Source organism: Limanda limanda, chromosome 17 (genome assembly GCF_963576545.1).
Source record: "Limanda limanda chromosome 17, fLimLim1.1, whole genome shotgun sequence".
In the NCBI taxonomy this organism is placed as follows: domain Eukaryota; kingdom Metazoa; phylum Chordata; class Actinopteri; order Pleuronectiformes; family Pleuronectidae; genus Limanda; species Limanda limanda.
Window position 1 is genome coordinate 9539662 of NC_083652.1, and position 16572 is coordinate 9556233.

At 41.4% G+C, this 16572-nt stretch overlaps 1 protein-coding gene across 3 annotated transcripts; it reads left to right on the forward strand.

The window, feature by feature from the left end:
• Positions 1-1396: 1396 nt before the first annotated feature.
• Positions 1397-14223, forward strand: atp6v0a1a (ATPase H+ transporting V0 subunit a1a). Of its 3 annotated transcripts, none has more exons than XM_061089584.1 (22): positions 1397-1484; positions 2662-2827; positions 3642-3720; positions 4178-4275; positions 4366-4494; positions 5172-5254; positions 5806-5932; positions 6038-6120; positions 6217-6310; positions 7391-7603; positions 8097-8247; positions 8523-8662; positions 8857-9023; positions 9127-9217; positions 9330-9448; positions 9537-9753; positions 9850-9957; positions 10053-10160; positions 10746-10790; positions 11153-11270; positions 11425-11596; positions 13248-14223. In XM_061089584.1, the coding sequence occupies exons 2-22, from the start codon at positions 2711-2713 to the stop codon at positions 13339-13341; spliced, it is 2553 nt and encodes an 850-aa protein (XP_060945567.1). In that variant the 5' UTR covers positions 1397-1484; positions 2662-2710; the 3' UTR covers positions 13342-14223. The 3 variants fall into 3 exon arrangements, with proteins under 3 accessions (XP_060945567.1, XP_060945568.1, XP_060945569.1); XM_061089585.1 differs by having other exon boundaries at positions 10773-10790; XM_061089586.1 differs by lacking the exon at positions 10746-10790.
• The last annotated feature ends 2349 nt before the right edge of the window (positions 14224-16572 follow it).

A 16572-nucleotide genomic window follows, 5' to 3' on the forward strand; every position in this document is an offset into this window, starting at 1 on the left:
CTCTGCACAGAAACTCAGTCCCTGACGCTTTTTCAACTCTCAGTTCCACTTGTTTGCCTTTTCCTAGTCTAATTTCCACTTGAAACTTTCTGTTCACCCTCCGTCTCTCACACTCCACCCTCTCTGTGTCTCTCTGCCTCTGCTCTGGGATGCCAGCCAGCCAAGGGGAGAAGGGCCTCTCACAGCTGAGGCATGTGTGCCCGGGCTCAAATGCCTCTGCTCCCTGTGTAACCACCCCTTCCAACTTTTACCTCCCTACACCCGCCCCTATCCCCGGCTTCCCTTGCTGCAGGGGCTCCACCCAATTGTGTCTCCAGGCGCAGGGCAGCATATCTCTCCATACGTGACACAACTCTTATACAGAGAGCGATGAGGGGGCCATCACAGGTGAGATCCAGTCCCACAAAGAAGACTCTGAAATCATAATCAAAGAAAATAAATTAACCGGGCGATAAAGTTTTACATGGAAAACACATTTTTTAGAGTGAGTGTATCAAGTTCTCTCTCTTAAACTTCATAGTCATTTTTGTTCTTTCATTTTTTTACTGACATATGACAATGTTTGACCATTGGCTTCTTCACACATTTTCCTACATTTTATAATTTGTAAGGCGCGCTAAATATTGTGCAAAATATAAATGTGAAAAGAGAAGTTGTGATGGAAGGCGATCCTCCATATATCAGTGCTTTGTTTAACAAGTGATTTATGACAGCTCAAATTGTGAGAGCAAAAAATCAGGGGAGTAAAACAACAAAGGGACCTGTTTTTACCTGAGAAGCATTTCAACCAATTAATCACCTCCTGTGAGCCAAGACTCTGCAATGTATCAAATATGATAAAGATGATTTGATATTGATGAGCAACTATTAGCATTATATCCACTGGCAGCCTACAGTTGTCATAAAAACTCTGAAGGGGTTTAGTTTGTCCAGTTTGGACGACTGTAAAAAACATGGCGGCCTCCGTAGAGAAGACCCGCCGCAGAAATAAATATAAAGGGCCTATTCTAGAGAAACAATTTAACCAATTTAGATGATTACACACAAGTGAAAATATCAATGAATTATTTATATTATATTTATGCCAATACATCCATTTAACCTAAATCTTAAACTCTGAACCTTTAAAACTACTCAATATTTCAGACGCATATAACCGAACAGATACTTTTACGGTTGTTCTGCGCACTTGATCCACTGGGAGGCGCTAAATACCCGTGATCCCTGTTAACGATGAACCTCTGCGGGGATCAAGGCGGACAAAATAAAGCATATATATGTTTCCGGTAAAAACTTTCAAAATAAAAGCGGCAGAAGGGGGCTGGAGCTACCGTTGTTCATGTGATTCTGCGTCTGCCTCACTTCCTCTTTCTCAAGCCCACAACAAACAGTGAAGAGGAAACCAGGGCGGAAGTCGGAGTGTGACAGAGACGAGGAGAGAGAGATAGAGAGAGGATCCGCACCTGAACAGCGACAACACAGAGGTACGAAAAATGGCTGGATATCAATTCCATTAACTGACACTAGAAACCGTCGCTTTCATCCTCTGAAATGGGTTCAGTCTAATATTACAGAGCAGGTGCGCTAAGTTAGCATTAGCCGTCATTGTAGCTCATTCCACTGCCAACACAAGTCCTTTAAAGTGAGCTAACTTAGCTAAACGACACTAATAGCATCACATTAACTCATATCCAGTTGTGTCGCATTTTATCTTGTTCTCCACGTTGAAGCTCTGCCAGTATGCTAACCCGGCTAACTCCCAATAGTGTGTTACTGTAGTTAAATAAGGGTTAGGGTTAGGGTTAGGTTAGAACGCCTGCTAATTAGCCAACACTCCCTGTCACTGCCACGCTACGTTATTAGCTTGATGTGTTGTGTCATAGTGTTGCTGCATCCATGTGTAAGTAGATGTGTGTGTAGCTGTGTCAGTAGCTGTGTCAGTAGCTGTTAGCTCTGTAGCAACTCCAGCTTTGACAGGCGAAGCTGCATCAGTCAGTAGCTGTCTGATGTGTCTGTTTATAGATTTACAGTTAATAAAAATGTGTTTTTCCTTTAATAACATTTGACATTACTTACACGTAATGGTGTGCTAATGCAACCCTGTGTTGTAGCACCAGGTCAGGGGACGTTCACTCAGTCGTGATGTGCTTGGGGCTTACGAGAGCTCCAGGTCACATGCTACCTTGTAATCCACAGATCCACAGATAAGCCCAGTGTGGTGGTTTTTACTGTAGTCGGTTATGTTGCAGGTTATCATGGGAAAACCTCACCGTTTTATTTTAAATTTAAAAAAAACAACAGTCTGCCTACAAGGATCACTAACTTTTGCTTTACTTCAACAATTAAAATCCAGTGTGCACACAGGTCTTTTAATGTCAGAGATCAAACTCTTTCTAAGCGTAAGAACATTCCTGTACTAATCATGGGATCAGCATGGGGCAGGCTACAATACTGATTTTCAATTTTTTTTTTTCAATGTCACATGCCATCTTCTCACACTTGTGCTAAACTAACACAGAACTGGCACAGGCCGCCCTCATTAGTGGTTTTGACACTAGTGCGCTAAATAGAGATAGGTGTTGCATGTTGAACGAAACTGAAAAGAGAGTTTGCTTTCTATTCTCGGCGCTAACGGCAAAACATTTTTTTTCTGTTTTCTAGAGGTGCTGCTTGATTCGAGGCCGGCTCGGGGCTCACATCCTTCAGCAACATGGGGGAACTCTTCAGAAGTGAGGAGATGACGCTGGCTCAGCTCTTCCTCCAGTCAGAAGCTGCCTACTGTTGTGTCAGTGAACTGGGAGAGATTGGGATGGTGCAATTCCGTGATGTAAGTCCCTCTCTATCCCATCCGGTCGCGCCTTGTTTCATAATGCCTCAGTTATTTACTTGTGAAACAGACCAACAAGTGAGTCGGCTGATTTTGAAAGTCGATATTGGTCATCGGCCGCTGCTTTCACTGACATGGCCACTAACAAAAAATGGACACAGACACATCTTTAGACATTAAATATATATTTTTTGAGTGTCGATTTTTGATTACCTACATTTTGGATAAGTAGAACGCACTAATACATACAGCATAATATTGACCAGTGTAAACCTTATTTACTTCAGATTCTGTTTGACATTTTAGACTGAATAAAACGCACAAAGCGTAACGTCTTCTGTGGTTATGTAGAGATGATCGCATCAGTGAAACTGTTGAGAAAGTGCATGCCTTCTGCACCGTGTTCATCATGTGCTCACAGCTGACCCCTCATTCCACGGATGAGAATGCCCATTCCTGATGATCCCTGAGAGAAGCTCTGTGCTAGAATATTGGTTAAGCTTTAGCAAGGGTAGGTCTGTGCATCCACAGTGGTGTTTTAGTCATATGATCAAGTTCCACTTCACCAATGAAAAAAACCCCAGTATTAAATCTTAAGAAATAATCTGTTTTTTAAACCTCTGAAAAAAGTTTATTGATCTACTCTAAAATCAATGGAAAGGTTGTTTTATTGTATTATTTAGTTACAGGGTCTGGAGCCGTTTAGGCCGTTTACTGGAGCACAATTATTGTATTTCTTAACTGTCATTTCTTTGCAAACATCACAGTCCATGTTGTGTTGCGTGACCTTGAATTACGTTCTTTTTCCTCGCAGCTAAATCCTGATGTGAACGTGTTCCAGAGAAAGTTTGTTAATGAAGTGCGACGATGTGAAGAGATGGATCGCAAACTGAGTAAGTGAACATAGAGCACTTGCCTTTGCACTGAGATTTAAGCTCTCAATCACTGAAAGATTTCCTTCGGGTGCCTTCCATAGAGGCCGTACATTAGGTCGGTATAGATCGGAAAGGATAAAAAATGTCAAGGGGAGGAAGATGTGACGCATACTGAGCCTGGCAGCTGTATGGAAATTTGCCATGTAGAATGTAGCCTATCTTAAAGGTAATGATCTTGGACAGTCATAATATAAATAATGTTTTTACCAGCCATCTCAGTCCCATCTACAGCCCCAGCCTCTGTCAATCAGAAGCTTCTGTGTTTTTGCTTGAATTCGTTGTTGGACATAAGAAACTGCTGCCACTCATACAGGAAGGCCATTATGCTTATACGGAGAAATTATTTATCCAGCATAAAACAGCTAATTGCGCTAACTGTACCCTTCTTTTCACCTTTTTTAATTCTCACCTACAGGATTTGTAGAGAAAGAAATAAAGAAGGCAAACATCGCATTTGTGGACACTGGAGAAAACCCAGAAGTCCCCCTTCCGAGGGAAATGATCGACATGGAGGTGACTGCTCTCAATGTCTCAACCAGCTAAACAGTGATCTGTATCATCCACTGCTTCCTGCTGCTCACCTCTCTGTACGTCTCCCCGCAGGCCACATACGAGAAGCTCGAGAACGAGCTGAAGGAGATAAACACCAACCAAGAGGCCCTAAAAAAGAACTACCTGGAACTGACGGAGCTCAAACACATTCTGCGTCGCACGCAACAGTTCTTTGATGAGGTCAGCTTCAATGAAAGATCTTTAATGTTGTGGTCGCCTGAAAAATAATCAATATTTATGGTTACGGGTAAAAACTGCAACCAAAACTCATCTCAGATTTGCATACCTGCTGATGTCTATGCTGATAAACACACACACAGGGACATTTATTGCTGCTTGATTTGGCAAAGGGTTTTAGCACTCATGATTCTTTATATGCTCACATGACACAATCTGTTCACATCACTTATTAAGCTGTCGTAGCACAGCTGTATAGCACTTTATTAAGGCTTAGCACAGTGTACTCTGTTCATTTGTCTTTTTAAGTAAAGTTCCTTCCATTCCACCTTTGCCCCGCTTCAATTCCACTTCACTGCCCTCACAAGCAAGCCTGTGTTAGCTTACAATGCCAAATGGTCTTTTACAAGTTGTTATGAGCTTAGAATGAGGTGAATCATTTATCCAGTAACGCGCTGTGTCTGTTCAGCCATTAACCGGTGAAGTTCACTGTCTTTGCCTTAAAAAAACCCTGGCTCATTATCTTCCCTCTGTCCAAATCTCATTACCTTTATGTGTGAAATGTATAAGGTATATTAGATGTATTATAGTAGTGCTGTTCATGTGTGTGGAATTTCAATGCTGTGGAATAAGTGAATATGTTGCCATCCTAGCTGATGATTTAACTGACTTTCTTCCAGATGGAGGACCCCAGTTTACTGGAGGAATCAGCCGCCCCCCTGGATCCCAGTGATGTTATCAGAGGGCCTCCTCTCAGACTGGGGTGAGTCCGCTTATGTGGAACTTTCTCATTTAAAAGGATTAAGCTTCTCAGTTTGAGATTTCCATTCTGTGTCATCTGTGTTTAAACTGTTACAACCAGCCAATCAACTCCCACACACCAGCTCATGCCAAAAAGCTTAAACAGGAAACAAAGGTCATCTGAAGTGAAAAATCGTTTCAGAACATTCACAGAATAAAGAAGAGTGTCCTTTAGTAGATAGATACAAAAAACCCAACCTGTCTTTTTAATGTCTGTAAACTTTAATGACCTGGTTTATATAATAGATGGATGTCGGAGGACATATTGCACATATTTTAATGTTTCCAGTAAAAATACACAAGATATAGATGGAATTTTAATGGAAATTAAAAAATTATTGAAATCGTTGTAAAGGTGGGGATTATATATTTTTTGATAAGAGATACCAACAAAAACAGAGATACAGGATTAGATCTTTTTCCATTTCTTTTCCATTTAATGGGGCCTTTAGGTTGTATTGTATCCATACCAGCCAAGGGAACTAGTAACAAGTGATGTTTGGTTTGTTATAGATTTGTAGCTGGAGTCATTGGCAGAGAACGTATCCCCACATTTGAGAGGATGCTCTGGAGAGTTTGCAGAGGAAACGTCTTCCTGAGGCAGACAGACATTGAAGAACCTCTGGAGGACCCGACCACGGTCAGTTCATTCAATAAACAAAATGATATGTAGCCTGTAAGCGTGGTCAGATATGGCACGTGCTTAACTGTCTTCCTACCAAAATCTGATTTCTTTTCCCCAAAGGGCGACCAAGTCCACAAGTCTGTCTTCATCATCTTCTTCCAGGGAGACCAGCTGAAGAATAGAGTCAAGAAGATCTGTGAGGGGTGAGTGAATCAGCAACATTTTACACCTGTACAAACAAGTTTATCAAGTGTTCTCACCCAATATATCCTCATCTGTAATCCTTTATCTGTCCTTAGCTTCAGAGCCACTTTGTACCCTTGTCCAGAAACACCGCAGGAGAGGAAAGAGATGTTAGCAGGAGTGAATGCTCGCATTGATGACCTGCAAATGGTAAATGCACCGTCAGGGAAAAGACCCAGACACCGCTGACTCATAAACATAAACTTGCACCAAACACACTTGAACTTTTTACTTCTCTTTTCTTTTTGCTTCTGCTTGTTACAGTGAGTCGGTAGCGGAAATTTCATAAGACAGGAAGTGAACTGTTCTTTTCATTTTGCTCTCAGACAAACGTCTAAGCCAGATATGCTTCTCATAAGAAGTACATTAATTAGATATATGTTGCACAAATGATAACTCGTAGAAAATATTAGATTGTATGATTTGTTGGACTTTAAATTGTCAGTTTTTTGGCTCAAGTCTCTCATATGCTCCTAAACTCAGTCAACCAGCTGTGTCAGGTTTGTTCAAGTAGGATATCCTCAAATATTGTGAGATCACCGACCGTTCCCGTAACAGCTTGTATGACTCAGTTACATGATGCTTGGCATGCCTCCTGCATGCATGTATATATGTGTCTTGGTGTTTGTGGATGCAGTGTTATGCTTGTCGCTACGTGGGCATGAGAACTGAATGACAGAACGGCATTGAAGATGAAGAAAGTGGAGCTAATTGGCCAGCGATCAGCAATGTGTGTGGGCCATTAAGCCTCTTGACAGCGGGGAAAACCGTGCCTGTAGGCAGACAGCACCGTTCAAATGGCCTGTTACTGTTTCCTAATCATGCCAGTAAATGTAAACCCTTTCTATGAATAACGAGGAATGTGTGATTCATTGCTGCTATTTTTAGTTTTCTTCTTATGATAGCCTTTTTTTGGTCGTCGTGTACGTTACAATCTGCACAGCTGTCACTCTATTTACAAAGATTCTTAGATGACAAATGTTTAATGATTTGATTTGTAAAAATCTAAATGATATGTAAGAATAGTGTCCTGGTCCGGATAGGCAGCAACAACAATGATCTTTCGGACATGTGCTGAGCCCTGGAAGTTCCGGAGTTCATGTTTAATAACAACTTAAAGACAAATCCACATAAGTCATGCAACAAAATCTGATAATACAATCTTATAATAGAACCATGTAAAGTATTTTTTCAGACATTTACCAACTTGTCTCTTGTCTGTCCCTAAAGGTGCTGAACCAGACAGAGGATCACAGGCAGAGGGTCCTGCAAGCTGCAGCCAAGACAGTCAGAGTGTGGGTCATCAAGGTGAGGAAGATGAAGGCCGTGTACCACACCCTCAACCTCTGCAACATTGACGTCACTCAGAAGTGTCTGATCGCTGAGGTGTGGTGTCCCGTCTCTGACATGGACTCCATCCAGTTTGCCCTGCGCAGGGGGACGGTGAGTAACTGAGCAGCAGTAAATAGAGGCTTCCCTCCCTTTACTAAGTTTAACTCATAGTTTATTGACACAGTCACACAATGGGCTGTCTGATGTGTCTAACTTAAATAAAACACAATCAGACTGAAGAGCTTGTTTTTCTAGCACGTGCCTGATTGAGGAGTGGAGAGGCCAAGTCAGTACATTGAAACTTTAAATTCATGTTCCTCAAACCAGTGGGCTGTAAAGGAACAATTGGCTGTAAAACCCTAAATCATGTGAAGTGAGAAGGAAGCAGAATATCTCTTAAATCTGTGCAGTTAGATGTCATTATTTTCAGATAATCATTTTAATATATCTCCATCATATGTTGTGCTGATCGCATACCTTCCTCACTCTTGAAATTGCTGTTTGTTGCATGAGATTAAAAAGGAATAAAAGAAGATTTCTGTTAAAATAAAATGTATGTGTGACATAATCACGCCTTTTTGTGACATTGTTTTCTGCACTGCAGGAAAAGAGCGGCTCCACTGTGCCTTCCATTCTCAACAGGATGCAGTCTAAGCAGACCCCGCCCACCTATAACAAGACAAACAAGTTCACCTCCGGCTTTCAAAACATTGTCGATGCCTATGGGATTGGCAGCTACCGAGAGATAAACCCTGGTAAGAACGTGCCACTCTATCATTCCGGTCATATTTAGATCATCAGGTTTATCCTTGTCACCTGAGGCAGGTTTTTGTCCATGAAACGGTCTGTTTACCCAGCTGCCTGCAGTATTAAACTCCAGTCACTGACAGGCTTTTTGGCCTCAGCTGCCGCCTCATCCATTCACCTTGTTGTGGCGTGTTTCATAATGCGTGTCACTCATTTGTTGTTTTCGCTCCCCACACCACCTCCCTCTCATGTGATGCCTGCCTCCCTGCCGCCTCGTCTCCAGCGCCATACACCATCATCACCTTCCCTTTCCTTTTTGCGGTCATGTTCGGTGACTTTGGCCACGGGGTGCTCATGACCTGTGCCGCCCTGTACCTTGTGTTGAGAGAGAGCAGGCTAATGGCCGATAAGAACGATAACGAGGTATGGATCCCGTCATTCCCATCTCACCAGTCATACAGCATCTTTACAGGTGAAAGACTAACCCCCTCGAGCTGTGAAAGACCTGGTGCTTCTTTGGATTTTATGCTCTTGATTGCAGAGATAGAGTTTTTTTTTTTAATCTCAGTACTTTTACTTTGTGTATGTTGATATACCTTTCTTCTGCTTTGGGGCAGATGTTCAGCATGGTGTTTGCAGGGCGCTACATAATCCTGCTGATGGGAATCTTCTCTGTCTACACGGGAATCATTTACAACGACTGCTTCTCCAAGTCCCTCAACGTGTTTGGCTCTGGCTGGAGCGTCCGGCCAATGTTTGACGCTCGAGTAGGAGGCAACTGGACGTAAGTGTCCCTGACGATGACTGACTGGTGCTATTACCCAGTGGCTGTTGTAGCTGTGCCGCCATTCAGATCAGATATCTGATTTGTGTTTTCATCTGTTCAGGCCTGAGACACTTGAAGGCAATAAAGTTTTGCAGTTGGACCCAGCCATAGATGGAGTGTTCAGTGGGCCATACCCCATCGGCATCGATCCGGTGATTATTTTAATATGTTTTCCAATAATTCTGCTTTGTACAGACAAGCCATGTAACGTCATGTTGATCTAAAAATTGTTGGTATTGCTAATTGTGAACTTGATCATCTCAGATATGGAACATTGCGACCAACAAGCTGACATTCCTGAATTCCTTCAAGATGAAGATGTCTGTGATCCTGGGAGTATTTCACATGCTCTTTGGAATCTCTCTCAGTCTCTTCAACCACCTGTGAGTTTTTCAATCAACATTGATCCTTGTTTTTTGTTCCTGTTTGAAGAAGTCCATAATTGCCATGGCTGTCTGTGCTTTTCTGCAGTTATTTCAAGAAGCCCCTGAACATCTACTTGGGATTCATCCCGGAGATCGTCTTCATGTCCAGTTTGTTTGGCTACCTCGTGATACTGGTCTTCTATAAGTGGATCGCATACGACGTAACCACCTCCAAGGATGCTCCCAGTCTCCTCATTGCCTTCATCAACATGTTCCTCTTCAACTACAACGACCCCAGTAACAAACCACTCTACAGCGGACAGGTCAGATACACATGTTGGTTACGTTCCATCCATTCTTTTGACCTCAAAGGAACCGCAGAAAGATCACTGTCCTCTTTTTCTTTCTTTGTTGTGTAGGCGGTTGTACAATCGCTCTTACTGGTTACTGCCCTGGCATGTGTTCCCTGCATGTTAATAGTGAAAACTCTGATTCTGCGGAGGCAGTACTTGTGGCGGAAAAATTTGGTAAGATAAAACAGACCTGCATCCACTTCAAATATTTGAATAAATGGTAAATATTAATAAAAAAAAGTTTTAACTTTACCCTTCTTGTATGACAGGGTACCCAGAACTTTGGAGGGATCAGGGTGGGCAACGGGCCCACTGAGGACGAGGCTGAAATCATCCAGCATGACCAGCTCTCGCAGCACTCTGAGGAAGAACCTGAGGTAAAAAGATGAATAAATAAAGACTCGTCTCTAATGCCGTCTCCATGGCAATTGTCTCCTTTTCTGCCACAAGGCAGGAGTAACGCCATGTCGACACTTACTGAGGTTATCGGATCTACTCACGTCTTTGAATAATTCAGTCACTCTGACTTGGTCGGAAACAGAAATCGATACCTCAAGTCTCCACTTCCACTGTGTCAAATCAAACAAAAACATCAATTATGGATTAATGTCTGGTTGGACAAGAGAAGGTTTAACGAGCTCTAATGTGTCAGTTTTTAAAATATGGTTCACTCCTTCGTTAGTCATTTCAAATGCTGTCTTTGATGTTTAAACCTTTCGATTTTGTAGCAGATCTGGATAAATCGAATTTTACTTTAACATTGTGTTTTAGCCATGATGGAGGTACACCCTTCTAGTTTAACTCCAAATGCACTGACCTAAAGTGTGAGCAGACGTGTCATTCATTAATGTTTGGTTCCCTTTGTTTCTATTTGAGTGTCTAACTGGTTTCTCTCATCACTGTTCTGTTTACTCATGTCTGTCTCTCCATCTATGTGTGTCTGTGTGCTGCCAATAACCAAGAGTTGCCTTTTGTCACCTGCTTTCAAGGCCCGTGAAGAGGAAGAGGTAGGACAGGAGCTCGTGCTACACCCCCACCCTGCAACCTATCCCCTTGTCTTGTCAAAGTGCATGTGGAGCCAATTCTGTCCCTTTCTGTCCCTCGCTTCGTATTTAGTCCTCCTCTGTCTTCTCCTCTTAGCTGTATCTGCTGTCTGTATTAGTCGGTGCTTGGTAGCAACTGGTTCTTTGGGTTAACAGGGTGTTAAAGCGACGGTGCATCTTCTAATTTGGTTTCAATCACCTGAATGATCGTCTAAATACAAGGAAGCGGCTTCAGTATGGACCTCAGGACCCAGAGATGTGGTTTTCCAGGGTTTCATGCTGACATACAGTAATGTCTTGATTTGATGTCTTGTTATGTCCCATAGTTTAACTTTGCGGATGTCGCAGTACATCAGGCGATCCACACCATAGAGTACTGCCTGGGCTGCATCTCAAACACCGCTTCCTATCTGAGGCTGTGGGCCCTCAGTCTGGCTCATGCACGTAAGTACACATCCTTTATCCTTGCTTAATTAAAGAGGCAATACAGAGACATTTATGAAGGGAAATAAACTCTGTCTGCATTCAAATGAAATGGATGCACCTCCAAGTTTATCTGAGCAGTGACATCTGTGTGTTTTCGCTGTCTCGTGTGCAGAGCTGTCGGAGGTGCTGTGGACCATGGTGATGCACATCGGCCTTTCTTCCAACAACGCTGCAGGTTTCATCCTCCTGGCCATCGTCTTTTTCTTCTTTGCTGTTCTCACAGTTGCCATCCTCCTCATTATGGAGGGTCTGTCAGCCTTCCTGCATGCACTGCGACTGCACTGGTAAGATGAGTTTTGCTTTCGTCCTTAAATTGTTGTTTTGAGTTGTTCTGTTGTAACTTGTTGAAGATGAGCTGCATGACTGGAAGCCCTGCCAACTGCAGAGCTGTAGCGCCATCTGCAGGCGAGAGGTTATTTAACTTAGTGGTTCTCAGCAGACCATCCCAGGGTTCTGTTTATGAGTGAATTAAACAAATGCGTCACAGATTTCAATCATCTGTCTTTCAACTTAACCAACATATAGATTGTGTAGTTCTAATATCCAGTAGAGCTGGTCCAATTGGATTTTTAGAGGCCGATGTCAATTATCCTTTTCCATACATCTGCCAGTCAATTTGGCTGTGTCCTATTTAGAAATCAAAAACTCCCATTGCCCATCACTCACACTCTTTCCTGGCTGGCGACCTGGAACATGTTTGGCTCATGTCAGTGTTGTTTCTTCCATTTATGTTGTGTTTGCATTGGTGCAGAGCAGTCTCCTTAGTGTAGCACAGACAAGTCTTTGTTGTCCCCTCATTACTCTCTTTGTCTGGCTTTGTTGAATGTCATCCTGGGTTCATAATCCACTGGCACATTTACAGAGCATGTCTGTGCTGCAGCCACTCCTCTATTATTGTCCTTTATACAAGAATGCTTGGTGATTCAGCTTTCACCAAATGGGCTTCAAGGACAATTGGATGTAATTTTGAGCACAGAGAAGCTGAAATAATAACCCATCATAGCCTTTATATTGCTCTTGAAATCCTTTGATGATTGGATGCAGGATTTGTGCAGGATATTTAGAATCTGTTTACCACTTAAGTTTTCATTCGTCAAAGGACAAATCTGTCCACTTTTAAGTGCTCATCTCTATTAAGCTGCTTTCAGACAGCAATGAAGTCCAGACAGGTTTTCTTGCCACTCACTAGTAAAATGTCCATAAATTATTTTAGTGAGAATACAGCAGGAAAATTAACAGCTAGCGAGTTGGCACGGTGATGATGTTTCTAACACACAATGGATGCAAAACTGGAAGAAGAGGAAGAGGTATTTTTACGGACATTTTTCAGAGTTCATGTCAGTAAATGTGAAAAGATTTAAGCACTAGCTGAGGAATCATGGAGAACTTAACCATCAAATGTACTATTTTGGAGTCTAGCAATCATTGGTGTTAAGCTAGTGTTTACAATTTCAAAAGAATGTAATTATATCAATGGGATTAAAAGTAAACATGGATAAGACTTGAAAATTACTAACTTATTTTTAGGAATTACTTATTTGTCATTTTGAACACTGGCACCATCTGAGCTTTTTTGCAAGGAAACGCACAGGAAGTCATGTACAGAACTGACAGGCTCTGGAATGGCAGGTATCTGTGGCTCCTCAGTTAAAAGGTCAACCAGCCATCACTTAGCATTGGCCTTTTTAAAAATAGAGCCCGATCACTTTCAAGAGTGGAAGAGGCTTAGGTATCTGGGTCCAGGAGCAGAGCTGTAGACATGAGAGGTCGCAGGTGGTTGCAGACTGTGGAATGAGGAGCAAGGGTCATCGGCTACAATCCCTATACTCAGCAATTCCCATCCTGAAAGTCATCACTGCTCTCTGTCTGACTGTGTTATTGTGTGCCAGGCTTCCTGGTCATTGTTTTTTAATCAGATCTTTATTTTCCCTGCAGGGTGGAGTTCCAGAACAAGTTTTACTCAGGCCAGGGCTTCAAATTCCTCCCTTTCACCTTCGAAAGCATCTTGGACGGGGGGGTTGAAGACTGAAACCTGACGCCTCTTTTTCTTCTTCTTCAATTAATATCTCTCACCTGAGAATCTGTGTGGTGTTGAACAGTGATTTTTGAGTGAAGCAGCTTCTACAACTTTGGAGCCAAGATTATCTGTCAGACTGTCTGTTTGTTTTGAACCTCGCGTCATTTTCAGAATCAGTAGCTAAATCTGGAACTCAGCAATTACCGTTCATTCATTCCAGAGAAAAAAAGAATAGGATTAGCTGTAATCTGTCATGTGTCTCGTCTCAGTGAAGTCTTTTTTGTTTTACCCGTGTTTTATTTAGTTTATTATTATTTATGCAAAATTCTTTATAAAACCTGCATTTTTCCTTCGTGGGAGTGTTGCAATATTGATTATTACAAACAACGCTATGTGTAAATCTCTTGACTGATGATGCCGATAAAAGCTAGAAGCCTTTTCCACGCTGGTGTATGCAGATTGTCTCTTTCTCTTGGTATACAAGTACAACTCATTAAATTGCATAGTGACCTCGCATATCAAGCTTTAAAAGGTCTAAAGGGAAAACGATACAACACCAGGATGTCAGTAGATTCTTTCACAGTTGCATCTCTTGTGTTGTGCTCTGATGTCACTGCCCTTTGTGCTGAGTAATCTCAATAAAGTGGAATCTGTAGGCGGTTGTCCTCCAACAACGGAACACACTGAAGGGATTTGACCGTGTCAGCACAAGTAATTTCTGTTCCTACTTTTCAATTTCACTCATGTCAAAGTCTGAAGTGCTTTCCTCCGCTTGAAAGGGAGTAAGAGCGACACACAGGAATCATGACCAAGTAAATTCATTCCCCAGAAATGAATGAGCACCGGCAGTCATTGTGCATCTCTTTGTCAATAAAGTAGAAAGAGCTGGTTAAAGTTTTGGTGTTGGTTTGATTTTTTTGTCAAACATATGTAGTAAAGCAAAAAGTGAAAGTCCTCTTATCTTTCTGAAGTGTAATTACAGAAGTTTTATCAGCCATTATATTACATCAATATTCTATTAAAAATGTATTTCATAGCTTCAGTTAGGCCACTGCTGACTTTGCCAATTCAGAATTTGAAAACACTTTAAATACAAAATATGATGCATTGTTATAAAGTCAATAAAATCAGTAGTATATGATAACATTAAATAAAAGCTAATTTTCCCCTGCTACTTAGTCTATAGGGTTTTTATATTGTGTTTTATTTACATTGGTTTATTTTTGTCGTGCACTGATTGCTGGTTGTACATCAAATTGCCCTTGAAGGATAACAAAGATTTTCTTTTATGGACAACTGCTCAAACACAAACCAAGCAAGAGCAGCAGAGGAACCCAGCAGCCAGCAGGGGGCAGCCTCAGGACATCACATGGAAACAAGCAGCAGCAGACTGCTTGGAAATTAAGCAGCAAAGATCCAGGGATTTTTTGTTGTTGTAGATTCGTGCAGTAGTGAGGCTTCACCTGGTCTGTGCATGAAGTGGAAGTCAATCTGAGAAGCTAAACTTGAAGAGGACATCCATAGGGGGACAGAGAGACAGCTCACCTTCAAAGTAAAAGTTCAGGAGGCCGGAGGTTTGATTTGATTAATGAGTAATGACTGACCCTTACTCCTTGTGCTAGTTGATGGGAACAATATGTCATTTATTTGATCACCGAATATAAACTAGAAGGTTTTGTATGAATTTTCAGAATTATATTAAATTAAGTGTGTCCCACACTGTGATTCTTGTAAGGCGTCAGAAGCCAAGGTTAGAAACTACTGGGTTATTCTCTAACAATAGGTTTTTAAAGCATGTTAAATCATCCAGTATCTAAAATCAAAAAATATAAAAGTAACTTTTAAGTAGTTACTGTCAAATATATGTAGTAAAGTAGAAATGTGTATCAAAAGCAGCATAGAATGACACTGACACACACACACACGATGATTTGTCCATCTTCTTTTTCATCTTAGTTTTCCCATGGGAATGAGCAAGTAATGTGGCCTAGGTGGTAGAGTGATCGTTCTCCAACCAGAAGGTTGGCAGTTCAATCCCCGCTCTTTCCTATCTGCATGCCCAAGTGCCCTTGAAATTGACAGAACAACCTATTAATTGCACAATAAATTAAATTACATTAAATTAATCCTGCGCAGTTTGCCTCTGCGCAGGAGGTAAGTATATATATTTTTAAAAATGAAATTAAAAAAATTAATTATAAATTTAAAAATTAACAGAAAATAAATGTAAGTTAATTTTCACCACTTTCACCAATTCATTTGCCTGAAAAAAATTGTAATAATGAGGGGCCATTTGGTTTGCAAACAGTAGTCACACACAACCCACACACATCATAACAATACATAAAAAGAGCGTTAAACATCCATTTGTCCTTTGTTAAAATACTAAAATATATTAAAATGTGTGCGTGCCATACACCAGGGCTACAGTTGGTTTAAAAGTCCGACTGCTGAGGGGACAATGATCTTAAAGATGACAGAGCCAAATTTCAGCAAGCACTAAAACAGTTTATATCGTTATTATATATATAAATTCCAGATTTGAATCAACACATCACTTACATGACCCAATGAGTGAGTCAGCTGCAGTGTGGACTGTGTTTCACAGTGTTATCGGTCATCTCACTGTTGAATAGGCTGTACTGTATATGTGACAGCTCCATGAGAAATAACTGAAATGAGAGTCGCCCCCCCCCCCCCCCTTGTATGTCACCAGTTGTAATAAAGCACTTACAGTGTTTCAGTCCTCGACGGATGAAGTATTTTGATTACCTGCTCTACTGCTGGTATTTGTGCCTGAAATTGGATATTGGATATTTATTTGGCAACCCAAGAGGAAATAACCCGTAACAGCACCGACTACACTGGAAATAGATGGACAGCTATATATTTTGTACATAATGGTCCTTTTCTTTAACATGGCTGTAATTGCCTGGGTTCCCTCAGTCTCACAGTCGCCATGCCTCTGAGTTATAACGCCCTACAGAAGTGTCCATTTGTCTCTCCACTTATTTTGAAAGGGTTTGGTTGATTTTTCTCAGGTCTTGTTAAAGGACGCAGGAAACAAGCCGCTCCACACAGTATTCTTTTTTTATGATTCAGCAGTGATGGAAGAATTAGTCAAGGGAATGGGCACAGTGTAAACACAGGTTATTCTAAGGGTTATTCTTTCAAAAGTATTGCCATGGAAAGATCCAAAACTAAAAGTATTCAATATGCAGGATGTTGTATTTCATAACAATT

What these genes read in the sequence shown, in the direction of transcription:
- atp6v0a1a (XM_061089584.1), top strand. Translation starts at nt 2,711, where the DNA reads ATGGGGGAACTCTTCAGAAGTGAGGAGATGACGCTGGCTCAGCTCTTC. An exon ending in GGATGGTGCAATTCCGTGAT is followed by an intron (nt 2,828 to 3,641) that starts GTAAGTCCCTCT and finishes TTTTCCTCGCAG; the next exon opens with CTAAATCCTGATGTGAACGT. An exon ending in TTGCCCTGCGCAGGGGGACG is followed by an intron (nt 7,604 to 8,096) that starts GTGAGTAACTGA and finishes TCTGCACTGCAG; the next exon opens with GAAAAGAGCGGCTCCACTGT.